General features: G+C 35.4%; 1 protein-coding gene across 3 annotated transcripts in view; it reads right to left on the bottom strand.

The window, feature by feature from the left end:
• Positions 1 to 917: 917 nt before the first annotated feature.
• Positions 918 to 17,253, bottom strand: part of LOC127622150 (myosin light chain kinase family member 4-like) — a 31,316-nt gene continuing 14,980 nt past the window's right edge. The window contains exons 1-14 of one of the 3 annotated variants that reach the window (XR_007967950.1): positions 14,699 to 15,350; positions 13,163 to 13,250; positions 12,524 to 12,860; positions 12,053 to 12,285; positions 11,735 to 11,840; positions 10,095 to 10,188; positions 9,828 to 9,937; positions 8,856 to 8,997; positions 8,611 to 8,681; positions 7,709 to 7,837; positions 7,446 to 7,598; positions 5,882 to 5,960; positions 4,787 to 4,858; positions 918 to 4,230 (exon numbers count right to left, since the gene is read on the bottom strand). Coding sequence is in view for 2 of the 3 variants with exons in the window: in XM_052096116.1 (XP_051952076.1) it covers positions 4,791 to 4,835; positions 5,882 to 5,960; positions 7,446 to 7,598; positions 7,709 to 7,837; positions 8,611 to 8,681; positions 8,856 to 8,997; positions 9,828 to 9,937; positions 10,095 to 10,188; positions 11,735 to 11,840; positions 12,053 to 12,285; positions 12,524 to 12,860; positions 13,163 to 13,250; positions 14,699 to 15,292 (2,181 nt within the window). In the remaining variant the exon portion in view is untranslated. Of the gene's footprint in view, positions 4,231 to 4,786; positions 4,859 to 5,881; positions 5,961 to 7,445; positions 7,599 to 7,708; positions 7,838 to 8,610; positions 8,682 to 8,855; positions 8,998 to 9,827; positions 9,938 to 10,094; positions 10,189 to 11,734; positions 11,841 to 12,052; positions 12,286 to 12,523; positions 12,861 to 13,162; positions 13,251 to 14,698; positions 15,351 to 17,253 lie in introns of those variants that run through there. The other 2 variants (XM_052096116.1, XM_052096117.1) reach the window with 2 other exon arrangements.

Below are 17,253 nucleotides of genomic sequence, written 5' to 3'. Positions count from 1 at the left end.
TTTGTCTGTCAGTTCATCTATTTTTATCATCTATATCTTTGTCTGTTTGTCTATATGTCTGTCTATTTTGTATCTATCTGTCTCTCCATCTTTTGTATCATGTCTGTCTGTTCTTATTTTTATCATCTATCTGTCTGTCCATCTATTTTTATCATCTATTTTTATGTCTTTCTCTCCATTTTTATCATCTATTTTATCATCTGTCCATTCATCCTTTAAACCAATTGACTCAGTCTCTTTCAGATTTGTGCTTTTTATGTCACAATGAATGCATCAATTAACATGAGTTGTTCTGATCGAGTGTGTCACAGCCCTAGATCAAGGTTTTGTATCAATTACATCATATTGACACTTTCTAGCTTGTGAAACAGGGTGTGACACAATGTGATCATGGATTCAATGAACAAGACAATAAAGTATGATTAATATGATCAAAAATCACAACTTTTTATTAAGATCACATTTATTTGATATTATTAAAAGTTCCAAGGCACTTACACCACATACTGGATGTACAAGTAGTGAAGTATGAAAGTAGTTGGTAATGAGTCATTATGTTTCATCATTTCTATATTCAGTCCTCACATACAGTATATAGTTACAGAATAAAAGATCAGTCCTTACATATTTAGTAATATCCTTTGAGATATTAAAATCAAACACATATAAAATAAAGTCTTATTTATTTAAAATGTTGCAAACACCTAAAAAATGTGATACTCTTTGTTTTTCTCTTTCACTTAGAATCCCTTGTGTAATCTGAAAACACTAATTTTTTTGTCAACAATTGTTTGTAAATTCACCTATACTTTATCGTGAAAGCTTTTCAAGTAAACCTTAAAGTAATCAATGCAAAACATTATCTTCATATTTAGAATAGAACCACACAAAATCAAACAATAAAATTGTAGGTAGTGTTCTGTTTCTTGTTTTTTTTTTTTTCGATTGCCTTCATGGAAGGTGAGATCTAAAAAGAGAGGGAGTGAGCAAGACTATATTGTTGCCTGAAAGATCCTTCGAGTCAATGAGGTCTTAGTGTCAGTCTCCCAGTCTCAAATTTCAAGCTTAAAAATAAAATTGAATGAATTATCTGATCAGCAGCTAGAGTCATTGTTCCATGTTTTTTTTTTTTAAAGGCACAGATTGCACATTTACCATACACTGAAAAAAGAGAAAGCAGCTCTATTGAAAATACTAAGCCAGTACATTTGAAATCAACTTAATACATTTAGGTTTGAGATGAGAACATAATTATATTGCGTGAAGTCCAAGTGATATTCAACAGTCATCAAAAAGTGATATGATCACATTATTATGAAATGTTCAAATGGATTCAGACTTCTAACGGATGGTGTTCACACAACGTGATTTTCACTTCTTGCTCAATTTACTTATTTAAAATGAGCTAATGCAACACAATAATTTAGCATTTGGTCTCAACTTAATTTCATTGTGTACAATCCTTCTATGTTCACTTAATCCAATTGTGATTGGAGTATGTGAATAATATTTGTTGCATCAATAATGTACTGAAAATGAAATACGGCAGGGCATTTCCAGTTCCTGCATGATTGGGAGAGTAAATTTTCAAATTAAGTGTTATTTTAATGTATTTTTACGCAAAATGAAACAATTAGTAGTGTTTAATGTTCTGTTATGTTGGGATTTAGAGGAGCTTCTGTCATGCTGAATTTCTTTGTGAGTTTAGCATTGTGGAGAAGGTCAAGGTTGAGTAAATTACTCCTGAAAAATCAACGTAAGCTCTCAGCAGCACCACACTTGTTATATATATATATATATAAATATACAGTACTGTGTAAAAGTTTTAGGCACTTGTGAAAAATGTTGCATAGTGAGGATGTCTTCAAATGCGATAAATAGTTTTAATTGATCAATTAACATACAAATCATACAAAGTCTAGTAAACTTAAACAAAGCTCAATATTTGATGTGACCACCTTACCTTTAAAACAACACCAATTCTCATAGGTACACCTGGATACACTTTTACTTGGTTGTTGGCAGATAGGATCTTTCAAGCTTCTTTGAGAATTCACCACAGTTCTTATAACTATTTCGGCTGTCTCAATTGCTTCTGTCTCTTCATGTAATCCCAGACTGACTCAATATTCAGTGGGGGGGTTTGTGGGGGCCATGACATCTCTTGCAGAGCACTCTGTTCTTCTATTCTAATCTTTTCTATTTGCAAAAGTAATGTTTGTGAGTCTAACAGTTATATTTCCTATTGACACTAAAACTGAAGATATAAATAACCATCTTAAGACAAATGCATTTGTGAAACCTCTTAAGTGCCTAAAACCTTTGCACAGTACTGTATATGGTGTTTATGTATGTATGCATGTATGTGTGTGTATATATATATATATATATACACACACACACGCACACATAATAATATCCAGTATATATAATATGCTAATGTATTTGTTGCTATAGCTATCAACAAGCTGCAAGGTTCAACAAAGTTATTTGAACAGCAAAATTTATATTAGGTTAACTCAAATGTTTTCGCTACACAAAGTATTATATTTTAATTTCAAAGAGACTCATTTTCAGTGTGTTGAACCCATGTCTGTCACATATTCCCTGTTGTCTTTTGTTTTTATGTTGAAGTTCTTGTTTAGTTCATGTTTCCTGTAAGGTTTTTGTAGTTCTTTGTAGTTTCATTTTATGATTGGTTTTCCCCTGATTGTTTTCTGTGACGAAGCAGGCAAATAATGAGGATCTAAGTGCAGCTTTATTAAAATAAACAAGAAAACTCAGAATAAAGAAAAACACAGGGAATCTAGCACAGAGCATAACAAAATATGCAAGAACTGACAAATTAACTGGGGGAAACAAGGGACACCTGGGGAAACAATCAGGGAATGATAAACAATCAGGGGAAAACCAATCATAAAATTAAACTACAAAGAACTACAAAAACCGGGAAACATGAACTAAACAAGAACTTCAACATAAAAGCACAAAAACAAAAGACAACAGGGAATATGTGACAATGTCCACAACTGAATTAAGTACATTTTGTAAAAAAAAAAAAAACTATAAAAACATTCAGTGTAGAGGAAACTATAATGGCATACTAAAGGATAAAAAGTGGGACATAAGAGCTGTATTTGGGGCCTTTCTTTACTGAGTAATGCACTTAAAAGCGATAGTTCACACAAAAACTCACCCTCGTCTTTCAATACTTATATGACATTCTTTCTCCCGTGGAACACAAAATAAGTTATTTTTAGCAGATTTTTATGTCCAAACTGCTCTTTTCCATACAATGAGAGTGAAAGGGGACCATGGCTGTCAAAGTTTTCAAGCTAATATTTTCAATGAATTACAACTAATATTTCAGTCTGTTCCTCGCAGAAAGCTATCATATGGCTTCAAATGACAGCAGCTGCTTCTCATCCACTTACAATGTATAAAAGAGAGCAGCACAGACATTCTGCTAAGCATCTCCTTATTCTCCTGATCTACAGAATAAATACAATTTTAAAAAACAAATAACATGAGGATGTACATGCCAAAGACAAATTCCAAAATCTTTTGTCCTTAGGTCTTAGACCTTTTAACAACTGGCAGAAAAATACATTATTTGCAGGATTTTGACATTAAGTGTGCTAGAATTTCAAGTGTAAATTACAGTACAGATTCCTGTTTGAATTTCTGTGGAAACCTTCAAATGTTAATGTCTTCATAAATATCAAGTGAATACAATTTTACCTGAAATTAAAAAGTACAGAATATTACCATGATAAGACTCAAAGGTTGACTGACAACTAACTTGTACAGAGTTTGAATTACGATTACTCTGCTGCAATTGTTTACCTCCTTTCAATCCTGGCCAATAATAAAGTGCACAAGACCAAATCACTGTAGTATTATCATGAAAGTATGGTAAGACAGCTCAAACAGTCCAAATTGCCAAACAGCCAAATTAAACAAGGACTAAACCACAGGGATAGTTTGTCATACAGCCATAAATGGTTACCATGGATTAGAATTACAAAATAGTGAAATATTCTTGTACCATAAGTGGAGGGCAGTACTGTTTCAGCATACAAGGTTGGAGAGCTTCTGAGCTGTTGTATTGAGGTATTTAAAAAACAGACTTTGTAAAGTACAGCATGTAACTGTAATATTAAATAGATGTAACTGTTCACACAGTATTGGTCCAGATTGTCACGGCACCAGGAGAGCCAATGGTCGCTTCTGCAGAAAACATGAAATTAAAGGCATACACAAATGAAAAGTGAAAGATTATCAATTGAGACCGGCAATAAAAGTGCAATCAGTTGAGTTTCATCATAACTGTAAATGTCAATATTTTACAGAAGTACAAGAACAAGGGTGGTAACCCCCCAACCCATGACCATCTGTGGACAACATCCTGTACTTGACTTCCTGTAAATAGTTGGCTAAGACTTCACATGATAATGGCAGGACATGTTCCATGTGTGTGTGTGTGTGTGTGTGTCACCTCTATGTGTACTTACTAGTAGTAGTAAGTTTGGGGACAAATTTGTTCCCAGAAGTGAACCCTATCTAAAAAAAAATTGTGATGTCCTCATTTGGAAAAACAATCCATGCATAAATAAAATAACGATTTTTTTAAATTCTAGTAATGCAAAATGTTTTCTGTTAGGGTGAAGTTAGGGTGTCGGTAAGAAGTCTATTGTGTGTCCCAATTATTTTAGACAACCGAGGAAACACCCGCACGTGCACCTGTGTGTGTGTGTGGGTGCCTGCATGCGTGTGTGCGTCTCACCTGTTTATCCCTCTGGAGGAGGGGCATGTGAGGAGTGACACTTGTTTTTCTATGAGACAAAAATATTTATTTCTTTATTATCTTAATAAAAATCTTTCGTCCTCCATAAAAAATAACACCTACAATAATACAGCAACAGGCATTTTCAGGTATCTTTTATCTGTTCTCTTATTTTATATAGTCACCTTATTTTTGGATTAGTCATCTACTTCTCTGTAATGATGGCATGATGGCACGGAGCTCACTAAAAACCACCTCACTGACAATGTTTTAAGTAATTTCAAGTTTATTTGATTTGGACATGATTAAAAGTGGAGTTGTCCAAGTTGATTAGTTGCTTACTATGTAAATATCTCTCCACCCCAATCAAAAAAGGATTGATTGACAGCGCATTGAACAAATCAGTGCAAAGTTGTGCCAATGTATCCACCCACGTGATTTTTCGCTTGTATTCTACGGTTTTCAGTTCACATACGCTTTAGGAGCTCAGTGAGATCACAATACTCTCAAGGGAGTCGTGTGAGATGCTGCCTCTATCTGAAAATGTATCTGCTAGTGTCGCTGTTACAGAGAATTACTTTGGAAATATGAGCTCAATTTTCATAATAATTTTTTTTTTTTTTTTATGTACAGTCGATTATTTTTCTCACTCAAAATGTTTGAGGAGGCACTGCCTCCCTTGACTCCTCAGAGAAAATGCTGCTGCTAAATACTTATCACATGAACGTACTTCTTACAAGTGCACAAACATGCATTGTGCTGGATATGGGTGCTGAACTGAGATGGTATTTCATACTGCTAATACTGTAGAATGACTTGTATCAGTACTTTCCTACAGTATAACACTTCATATTACAGTAAAATATATTTATACTTTTAGTATCGACATATTGTAGTACTGGTACTTTGACATCCCTACAAGATGATAAAAACATTTGGGCCTTCACTAAAACTTTCGGGGTTTTAGCCCCAGTACCCCACCAACAGCACCAAAAAAAGTATATGATATGCTGGGGACCAGCATGCAAAACACAACATAAGCCTTTTCAACAAGGTGTGCAGTAATTTAGCTGCAAATTTGAAGCTTTTACTAACCTTCTGGTGCAGACGATAATGAAGCCCTCTGTCGGAAAGCCATGGGTGTTTCAGTGACTGGGACGCACTCATTCTCCAACTGCACAAAAAAACAGAAATGTGCATTAAAACACAAGCATACGAAAAACCCCCACCCCCACCCACATTTACACCTGGTAGCAGTGTTGGATGTAATGTAATTACAAACTATTTGATTAATGTAATCTAATAACATTGCAATTCTTGTAATCAGATTATAGTTACTGACTTTCTAATAAGTAAATTACTTTGAATTAATTTACTTGGGTCACGTTTCTGAAATTATATTACGGATGTAAAATACATTAAAAATGAATTACGTTAAAGGGGTTATGTCATGAGGAATACATTTTTCCTTGATATTTTGACATATTAGAGGTTTTCAACAATAAAAACATACTGTAAATTTCAGAACTCAAAACTTAATCCCCAATGCCATAAAAACATTGAAGCCAAGCTCCAAAAGCGTCTCGTTATCTACTTCCGTGGTTACCCTACATCACTAGGGGTACATTAATTAATTTCCGCCTCAACAGATCAAAAACATCAATGCCTACTTAACATCATCACACCCTTGGCCCCGCCCACTTGTGCTCCATTAGTTTAGAGTGAGATCAGGACAAACAAGGCCTATTGTGGCTTAACTATTCCTTAACACCAAAGGGACTCACCCATTTGGACCATTTTAAATAATTTTTGTATTTAAACATGCACAGACAGACGATATCTCAAGCCGATTTTAAAAGACGCAGTGTCAAGTTACAACTCTGAAGAGTAGAAGCTCTCTGTTATTCAGCTGCTGCCTCTTGCCGTTCTTTCGCCCATCAGTGCTATTTTTAGTTGTTGGTGTAAAACATGATGGAATGATACTGGAAACTGAATGTGGGTGTGTCTTCAGCGTATTTTAGCGTGGAATGTATGTTCGGTTAATTTCATACTAGTCATAATAAGATTCAAGCTTTACAAAGGAACTGTTATTGAAGGAGTGGGCAGTTAAAAACACTTGGACCCGATCACAAAAACCGTGAGTAAACAGTTTCATGTCATGACTGTTTGAGGCTCTCTACACCATGCACATCAACACGAACTGTCTAAAAGGTTTAAGTGCCAGTACATGCAGTGCAATATGGAACGGACATCTGTTTACTGTTGACACGACCCAATGGATGCTTTCATGGTAGAAAGCATCATTGATTATAATTTGAGGTATTGATCTACTGGGATGATAATAAAAAAAGAGCATTTCATGACCACTTAAATATTTACATCTGTTTGCATTTCAGTGAAAAGCTGAAGTGCACAAGCCCCCTAATGAGTCAATGATTGAGACAGAATATTGAATTGTATTTTTTGAGTAACCTACTGTACCTAACACTACCTTGTAGTAACGTGTCTGAAATGCATCTCCATGTGTTCAGATTTTGAGGGTACTTAACTTGAGTTAACCTGGACTTCAGCTGTTTTCAATTCAGATTTAGCTAATTTATTGGAATATGTTCCAGCAAATGTATCCACAAAGTATGGCTAGAAACATACACACACAAACCTCTTGCTTTTCACAAGGAGGAGTGATATGAAGTCTTTGGCCTCCTCAGAGATGTCGACAAACTCAGCCTCTTCAAAACTCCACTGACAGGCCAGGATGTTATTTAGTGTCTCATTATCATCCTCACCCAGGAACGGAGACAGGCCACTAAGCCTACATACAAGTCAGTGTTACAAAACTAGGTGTGTCATTTTAGGTATTCTTTTAGGAGATTTAGGTTTGCTCAAATTAATTGTTCATTAATGTCTATGGTACAGACTCACAGCATGTAAGTTATGACACCTAAACTCCACATATCAGTTGGGAATGAGACAAACTCATAGTTGATAACTTCAGGAGCCAGGAACTCAGGTGTACCAAAGTTCACCCTTAGCTTTTCCCTGGGCTTGTATCTGAAAGGAAAATCACAACGATAACACAAATCAGTGAGATTCATTAAAAAAGGCAAAAAGAAATGCAGGTATTTGATATAATATTTCATGTTATTTTTTTTTGTCACATTTTTTGTGATTTATTTTGGACCTTAACATCAGGAAAAGTCTCAGGCAAAGATGTATACAGGTCTGAAGTAAGCAAAAATATTGCCAAATTTGACTTTCGCTGACATTGAAATATACTTCATCCATGATTTACCTCCATACCCCAGTGAGTCTGTTATGTGACTGGCCAGTACACACGCCTACCGGTAAATCACCATAAACATCTCTCATTCAGAAGTTACAAATGTTTGTGTGTGGACCGTTTTTATTTATTACAATTATGACATACTGGGTGTTATTTATAATGATGTCCTATGTGCATTTCCAGCTTAATTGTATCTGATTCTATGATGTTATGAATATAATTGACACATGTAGAGATAATTGATATGTCTGAATAAAGTGTTTTTATCCATGCTCTCCACCTTCATCGCTGCTTGACTTTGGTAAAATGAAGCCGTGCCACTTAGAAGATAAAACGTTATTAAATTTATGGCTATGGTAAGTAAGCAACAGTATCACCTTTTCATGATTTATAAATAGAAACAAAAATGTAGCTGGCTTTTGCCGCATCCCACAGCACAGCTTTGACGAAATATGGAATTTTGGTAAAATACATGGCGGTGCAGTCATACAGTGCCGTCACGTGAAACAAGTCAATACATACAACATGTACGGATACTAACCTCCTCGCAAGCCCAAAGTCAATTATCTTGACCTTGTTCGTCTGTCGACTGACACACAGAATGTTTTCAGGCTGTAGACACAGTAAAAAAGGTATTTCATACTTCTTGCTCTTCATATGCAGCTTCTTCTTTTTTTTTTTTTAGCTTTTAGTTCATGTCTTTTAGCTTAAAAGCCATCTACTGTATATGCCAGTATAGACCTACTCCTACTGTAAATATATGTCATTTACAATAATGTGTTGTACCTTTAGGTCAAGGTGCAATATGTACATCTTGTGCATATACTGAAGCCCTTCACTGATCTGTCTGATGAACAGCACTGTGTCCAGCTCTGTCAATTTGTAGTTCTCATCTATGATCCTGTCAAACAGCTCTCCTCCGTCAACACTGGGGGATACACAAGGTACATAATATACACAATATATAGCACGAGACAGCATTCAAGCTTATGATACGTTAGATGTTTGTGGCAGGGCGGAGGGCGAGGCCGGGTCGTGATCCTACACACCCGGTCCCGTGTTAGGCTAATTATGCCTCCGGGATAAAGATCGTTTACGGACATGTCCGTCATGTGTGTGTTTATGTTGTCTTAAGTTTATCATTAAACTATTATTTATATTGAAAAGCCGTTTCTCGCCTCCTCCTTTCCATTGATCACTTTACAGTGATCTTTTATTATTAAGTATTAAATTCAACACAATATAGTAGACTGGGTGTGTTTGTATGTGTATATGTATCAGGTTAAATAATTAACCAGGCCTTGGGGCAAAACAGCAACCAGTCATCAGGTATCTGTTTTCACTGACTCTGAGACAAATGTTGCTGAATCTGTAGCCAATATGAAATGACCAACAACTTGAATCAGTCACATTCAAATCATGTAACTTTGTGTGACTGGACAGTATAGAGCTTCATAATCTTACATAGGGGCTGGCCAGTTTTTAAAATGTGTTATGATATTTCATTTTTAATGTTGATTTGATTAATTTAATGTTTGGCATAAATGGATGACAAACTTGTGGTAGAGATAAAGGAGATACAAAATAGGTAACAAAAATTAGGTAAATATTTTTGTGCAATATCAACACCAGGGGGCAAATATTGCCCCTTAATAAAAAAAAATACTGATGTGAATTAGTTAGTGAGTGCTTAAGTGTGTATGTGCATGGAAGGAACTGAGTGTGTGAGACTTTCATGTGTTTGTAAATATAACTCACTACTCCATCACTAGAATGATTTCATGGCGAGATTCGAAGGCGGAATAGAGCTGGATCAAATTGGAGTGGTTCAACTGGTTCATTACCTCAATCTCACTCTTCACTACCTCCTGACAACACAAACATATATGTGTTGAAACATTGAACCACTAGTATACATTTATCAGAGGGTTTTTGAAGTTATGCTATTGAAGGAATAGTTCAACTAAAAACTATCCATTTAAAGTCATGGTTATGATATTTTAAAATGGACTCAATGGCATTTACCTTTTCTTTCTGACTCTTGGCTTTAATTATCTTGACTGCTAATATGAGCCCAGAAGATTTCTCCACACATTTGTGCACCATTCCAAAGCGTCCGCTATTAAAATAAAAATAACACAATAAAAACCCAATTCAAATCACAAACCCATCTCATTTTGAAAATCTAAATTCCCACACCACATGTATGACCACATGAAATTCACATCTCCTGCAGTCTCTAGGTATTCACTTTCGCTAAGGGCTAAAAATATTCTGTATGTCTCTCTCTCTCTCTCTCTCTCTCTCTCTCTCTCTCACTACACACACACACACACACACACACACACACACACACACACACACACACACACACACACACACACGTCTGTCAAATTCATGCCCTTGTGTATCCTGTATCCAACATTCTTAGGAATCTAATACTATGGGTTTAATATCACAGGCATCCCAGTTACACTAACTTTAAAAATTCCATTAATTTTAAAGGGATAGTTCACCCACAAATAAAAAATCTCTCATAATTTACTCAGCTTAATGCCATCCCAGGTGTGTATGACATTCTTTCTCATGTAGAACACACACACATGTTGGTATACCTATCATTATGAGGACTTTCCACAGACATAATGATTTTTATACTGTACAAACTATAGATTTTGTCCCCTAAACCTAACACAACCCCTAAACCTAACCCTCACAGAAAATGTTCTGCATTTGTACTCAATAATAATTTCAATAAAACATTGTTTAATATGTTTTTTAAGATATTTAAATTATGGGGACACTAGAAATGTCCTCATAAACCACATTTATAGCATAATACCCTTGTAATTACCAGTTTGTAAACTAAGAAATTGTACTCGTAAACCACATAAGCATGCCCACACACACACACACACACACACACACACACACACAACATACACAAACACACACACGCAAAATATTATTTTAGAAGAATATCTCAGCTCTGTAGTTCCATTCAATGCAAGTGAATGGTGACCAGAACTTTAAAGCTACAAAAAGCACATAAAGGCAGCATAAAAATAATCCATAAGACTTCAATGGCTAAATCTATGTATTCTGAAGCGATCCATTTGGTTTTTGGTGAGAACAGACCAAAATATGACTCCTTTTTCACAATAAATTTTGACATCAGCAGTCTCCTTGTCGATCATGATTTAAAACTTGATTACACCTCCTAGCGCCACCTAGCCCTCTGAGATGCGTCAAGCGCTAGAAAGTGTAACCGAGCTTGAAAACCATGACCGTGCCTTGAGACTGCAATGCCAAAATTCACAGTAAAATATGAATTACATTTGAGTCTGTTCTCACCCAAAACCGATTGGATTGCTTCAGAAGACATGGATTAAATCACTGGAGCCTGATGGGTTACTTTTATGCTGCCTTTGTGTTTTTTGGAGCTTCAAAGATATAGCCACCTATCACTTGCATTGTATGGACTACAGAGAAAAATCTTCATTTGTGTTCTGTAGAAGAAAGAAACTCATATATATCTGGGATGGCAAGAGGGTGAGTAAATGATGAGAGAATTGTCATTTTTGGATGAACTATTCCTTTAACAAATCTGATGTAATGTGTCAAATACACGATTCATCCATAGTCTTCTTCTTTCTGTAACTCACCCTCCAAGAACTTCCTCTTTATTGATAGTGTAGTAGCTAGCAATCTGGTGGGTTTTGGTTGTAACTAAACGATGTTCAAATGGTGCAGGTGGAGGAGGGGAGGAATCTGATAAAAAGAGGAAGAGGGCAGGATGATGGAAATTAAAAGTCTAACTACAATCATTCTCACACTGCAAAAAGCTATTTTCTTAGTCTGCATTTTTGTCTTGTGAATGTTAAGATGTGCTACTGAAAAACAAGACAAAACAAAAAAAACAGTAAAACTGAATAAGAAAATTAGTTTTCTGCAGTGCAAATATTGCATCTCCTTTCTCTTACCAATGACATATTCTTCAAGTACTGGCTCCCCATCTTTCCTCTCCTCTTCTGTCCCCTCCTCTTTTGTCTCTGGTCCCGCCTCTGCCACTTCAAGTCTTGCCTTATCTTCCTCTTTTAATCCCTCCTCCTCTGAAGCCTCTTGCACTCTACTTATTTTATGGTCATCTGTCTCCAAATTCTCATCAGTAGCATGCCGCTTTGTGCTGCAAGTTACGTCCAGATGGTCCTCGTGGCTACATGCATATATATAAAATTAAAAGGAGAGTGTATTGAAGTTTTTTTTCCCTTTAATAGATCTGATCTTTGCCACACCCACCAACATGATATGCTAATTAGCCTAATTGCTCACTTTTGTGCTAATTTGCTCACCAATCTCTGCAGCACTACACTAAAAAGTATTGATTTATAAAGGCCTTATTATAGATTATAAGCTTATAGGTTTATTTTCTATATAAAATATCCATGATCTACCTTTCTTGTATGACTGCGATACTTTCATCGGTCTGGCCAGATGAATTTGGAGCATCTAGTTGGATATTTTCTGATAATAATAATTCCACCTCTTTCTCTGTCCTCTCTTTTTCCTCTTTATCTTCTGTTGTCTGCACCAATTCCGCTGCAGTTTCTTCGTTTCTTGCTTCTTCCTCCACCACTTCCTTCCTTTCTCTATAACTCTCTCCTCCTTGCACGTCATCAATAAGATCCAGGGGAACATCTGTGCTAGCTGCTGTCTCCGCTGTGCATTGGGAAAGCTGAGTGTTCTGTTCATTTAGCTTTTGCACTTCTTCTAAACCAGCCGTGACCATTTCTGCAGGAAGAAGTTGTTGTTTTTTTGCAAGTTAAAAATGTTTTTCTTAAGACACAAAGTAGAGCCATTTAAACATGTCACAACCATTTAAAAAATTACAATTAAAAACTATGAACAATAATGACAAATGTTCTACTTGAATAGTAAAAAATGGCAAGCTTAGTACAGATTTTTTTTTCAATACACAGTACTGTGCAAAAGTTTTAGGCACTTCAGACAGATGTTTTTGTGAAACATCTTAAGTGCCTAAAACATTTCACAGTACTATATATACTGGTAAATGTTCAAATATTTTTTCTCACCTGTTGCATCTAGTTTTTTCTTTTTCTTCTGGGTTTTTGACCCTTTTGGGTACAGTTTAGGTTTCTCCTTTCCATCCTTATCTCTCAGCTAAAAAGAGAAGAAAAAAAGTTGAGAGGGAAATTTGTTTTCTAAAAAAACAATAAAAAATTATAAAGTTTATTAGAAAAATGTGCTTAAATTGTGAAGTATTCCAAACTTTACTTTTTTACAGACTAGATATAATGTTTAATTTCATATCTTTAGTCAGTTTGATCAAAGATATCTCTATATATGAAAATTTCAGCATGTGAAAGTTTAGTATTATTTTAAGCTCGTAGTATTATGGAATTACATTATTTGAACCACAAACAATAACAATGTCAGTCAAATTGACTCAATTATGCATTCCTCACTTGGTTATAATACAAAGCCCAAATATTTAATATAACAAGATTATCATTTATTAACACCACTTTAAATTAAAGCACCTGCTTTCATTCCAGTCAATGGCATGTATATTCACACAAATGTTCTATATGTTCTAAATGCTAACATGTAATGAATATGATATCACTGATCTCACACACACACACACACACACACACACACACACACACACACACACACACACACACACACACACACACAATCATGTGCCAAATTTGGTATGGAGCTGAATGCACAGTTGTGTCCTTGGACTGGTACTGAGAAATGCTCATCATGTTATCACTCAATCTGTTTTATAAATGGCTCAAGCTAATGATAAGGTCAGTAATAAATAACCTTGCAATCCCTTCTAAATTCTACAAAAAAGCTCCTGTTTGAAATGCATCTTCACAAGAATGCTCAACTCATATGCAAAGTAAATGTCATGATTAAAATAATATGCTCCTATGTTGGGATCCTATGACAAACAAATGTCATACAAGATAAAAAGCAAATGTGGAACAAATTTTAACTAACAAACAAAAAAGATATGCAAATATTTCTTCTGTTAGAAGTCAACTATTGTGGATGTAACTATGAATTCACTCACACTGTCAGCTGCTTCACAGATTTTTCTAGGGCTACAAAAACTCACAACTTTTATTTAGATAAGTGTGTTAATGCTTTTGGCTCACTCTTTAACCTGAGTGTGTGTATGGGTGTTCAAAAAAATAGTAACTGAAATATACACCTCAAGGATCTATTTCTACTTTATCTAACCCATAAAAATGACTTTTGTCGATGTAACCTATCAGTTTGATTTAATTACATACCTTATAACATTATTGACTTGAATAACAACAGTTACAGTAAACACTGAAAATGTCACTTTACTGATCTATTTCTATTTTATCTAACCCTTAAAATTACTTTTAATGGAGTAACTTACATTATAAATGTATAGCCAGGTTGATAGTTGTGTTAAATAATATCTTTAGCTTGAATTAAACCAGTTATTTGAAATGTAACAACATAAAATACATTTTTGGGTTAAGGCTTTTACAGTGTAGTTATTTATTCTGTACTTCATAAAATTGAATGTGTCCTTTAAAACATGCATTTAAACTCACCCTGATGTTGGATTTTGAGTGTTTGCTTTTCAAGAGATCTGCTAATTTCGAGTGTTTTTGCACTTCCGTAATGAAACTGACAGCCTGTTGAATTCCGTTGATCAGTCGCTCCAAAGCATCAAGTCTTTGATTTTGTTGTTCTGCTTTCTCTCTAACAGTTTCTACTATGACAACATGCATATCACACAACATCTGCTCCACACTCCGTCCACCTGTGGATGTGCCTTGCTCTTGACCAATGGCATCCAGTCGTCTTAGAGCTGCCTCTTGGAGGGCAAGCAGTTTGTCCATCTTACCACTCAATGCATTGACCCGTCCTTCAATATGTACAAAAGCATAAGATGAAGATTTCGAGGAGGGTTCATCAGAAGCAGACAGCTGGGAAGAGAGGGAAGAAGATGGATGTTTGTTTGGTGGAGAAAGGGGAGATCTTCTGGCCCTGGCTCTTCCACCATTTGTACGTTTTGAAGTGTGTAGTGGTTTGGGGTCATACACCCGAGCAAGAGATTTCACAAGATCTGAGCTCATGATGAGAAACTTTTTAACACAACAGGTTATGAGAAAAAGAAGAAGATTAGCTTGCTTTCTTTTCATCCACTTAAAAATGGCTTCTTGTTTCCCAACCTACAGTTCATTTGTTCTCCTTATTCAGTCTTCCTCTCGCTGGTATCTCTGGCTTAAAGAGCAATGTTTTATATAGGGTTCCTCCCACTGGCCAGTGTGTGATTGGTTATTGTAATGTCATGGTTTTCATCAAGAGGAGGGGCGATAATACTGTATGATTAGAGTGTGAATCTTAGAGCCAGGTGTAAAGCTTTTGTAACCAGAGTTGGTGCGGGAAAATGAGCAAGAGTGACGCATTTGTAGATCGACAGAAAATTTCTATTTCAAATTTATGTTGTTTTGCCTTTACAACCTGTATGAACTGACAGTTGAAGTAGATTTTTTTTTCTTTATGTTATTGTATACATGTGTACTGTAACTTTTTTCCTTCGTTCACGGCTAGAGAACACCATGGGCCATGACAAGTGTGATTGAACGAGAGCAGGTGTGTGCAGCAGAGTCTATTGAAAAGAAAACTGGAAAATAATAGCCGTAGAGAGAAACAGTCAATGGCCCAGAGCTTTTCAGTACAATAAATTGTTCTTGCTAAGAAGCTACATTTGAGCTTGCATTTGACCTACTATCCATGAATGGCTATGCCATGCTATGCTAATACCATCACAAACAAGGATAAGATTAAACACACACCTTATTGCACAATACCGATGTTTTTACAGCATTAGTTCTGAGCTGGTTTTGCATCAAGGAGTTTTACATTGGACATCAAGTAGTGACCCAAAACAGTAGATACATTGTTTTGTACATAAAAGGCTTTATAATGTCTTTAATATCAAACATAAATTTAATTGATTTTACCATGCACAGGCTCAATGCATAATATGCAAAATTATTAAACTGGCATAATCTGAATAGAAAAAGTCACAATTTTGTCCACTGGCAGCCATCCTTAAAACGCTACCGGGCAGCTATTTTTCTATGTAAACAAGCGGCATACAAGCACAGCTCCTTTCTACTTGAACGGGGAAAGACTGAAATCTCCAAAACGTTTGGATGATTACGATCAAAGAAAAAATTCAAATCAGCTGTAAGCTCTGACAACACTGGTAGCATAAATCGTGGTTCTTTACCTCAGATAATGATTAAAAAAAATTTAACTTTCCCAGCTTGTATAGCTAATGCGCATGCCCTTTCTTGAGTTGATTGACTGCCGATGTCTGTATCTAAAAGGTGATTGTCTCTATTACCTGAAAGGCAGGACTTCCTTTCTAAATCCATTGACTGTTGGGTATTTAAATTGTTCTCATTCATTCTAATAGAAGTGGCCCGTCTCTGCTAAATACTCTCTAATAAAAATCTGAATTTTGATACCTATGGTATGCATGGTTATATAATTAGTTGCATTTTATTATTTGCATTTAGCATTGTTTTCACTGCTGTCCTTGACCCTATTTGAACAGACTTTATCCATATTTTGGTAGCAACAAACAATTTGAGAACCACAAACATTTAAAGATGTGCTGACAGAAATGCACTTATACTCAAAAATATATATTTTAGCCTATTTTCAAGATGTATCCATTTCAACTGAATAACAAATTTCCATCTAATTGAATTGAATAGTCTTGCAGAAAATGTAATTAATAAAACTTACATTTTGTAAGATTTGTTCGTTTTATTTTGTTAAAGATTAGGCAATTCAATTAGATGGAAATATGTTATTCAATTGAAATGGATACATCTTGAAAATAGGCTAAAATATTTTTTGAGTGTACAATGGGAGTCTATGTGGTAATCATTGTACCTTTGTCCAATCAACTTCCATTGCAAGTGCGTAACTGTCAACCCTTTCTTTTAGACTTTGCAAACTGGGAGATGAGTTGTCCTTATAGATTTTGTCCTCCTAAACACCCTTTTCTCACGCAACATTGTAACTTAACAGCCTGTAATTATTAACAAAACAGAGGGGCCCGATAACATAAGCACACAATAAT

This window comes from Xyrauchen texanus, chromosome 28, assembly GCF_025860055.1.
Source record: "Xyrauchen texanus isolate HMW12.3.18 chromosome 28, RBS_HiC_50CHRs, whole genome shotgun sequence".
NCBI classification, from domain to species: Eukaryota; Metazoa; Chordata; class Actinopteri; order Cypriniformes; family Catostomidae; genus Xyrauchen; species Xyrauchen texanus.
This window is presented reverse-complemented; position numbering and strand designations above follow the sequence as displayed.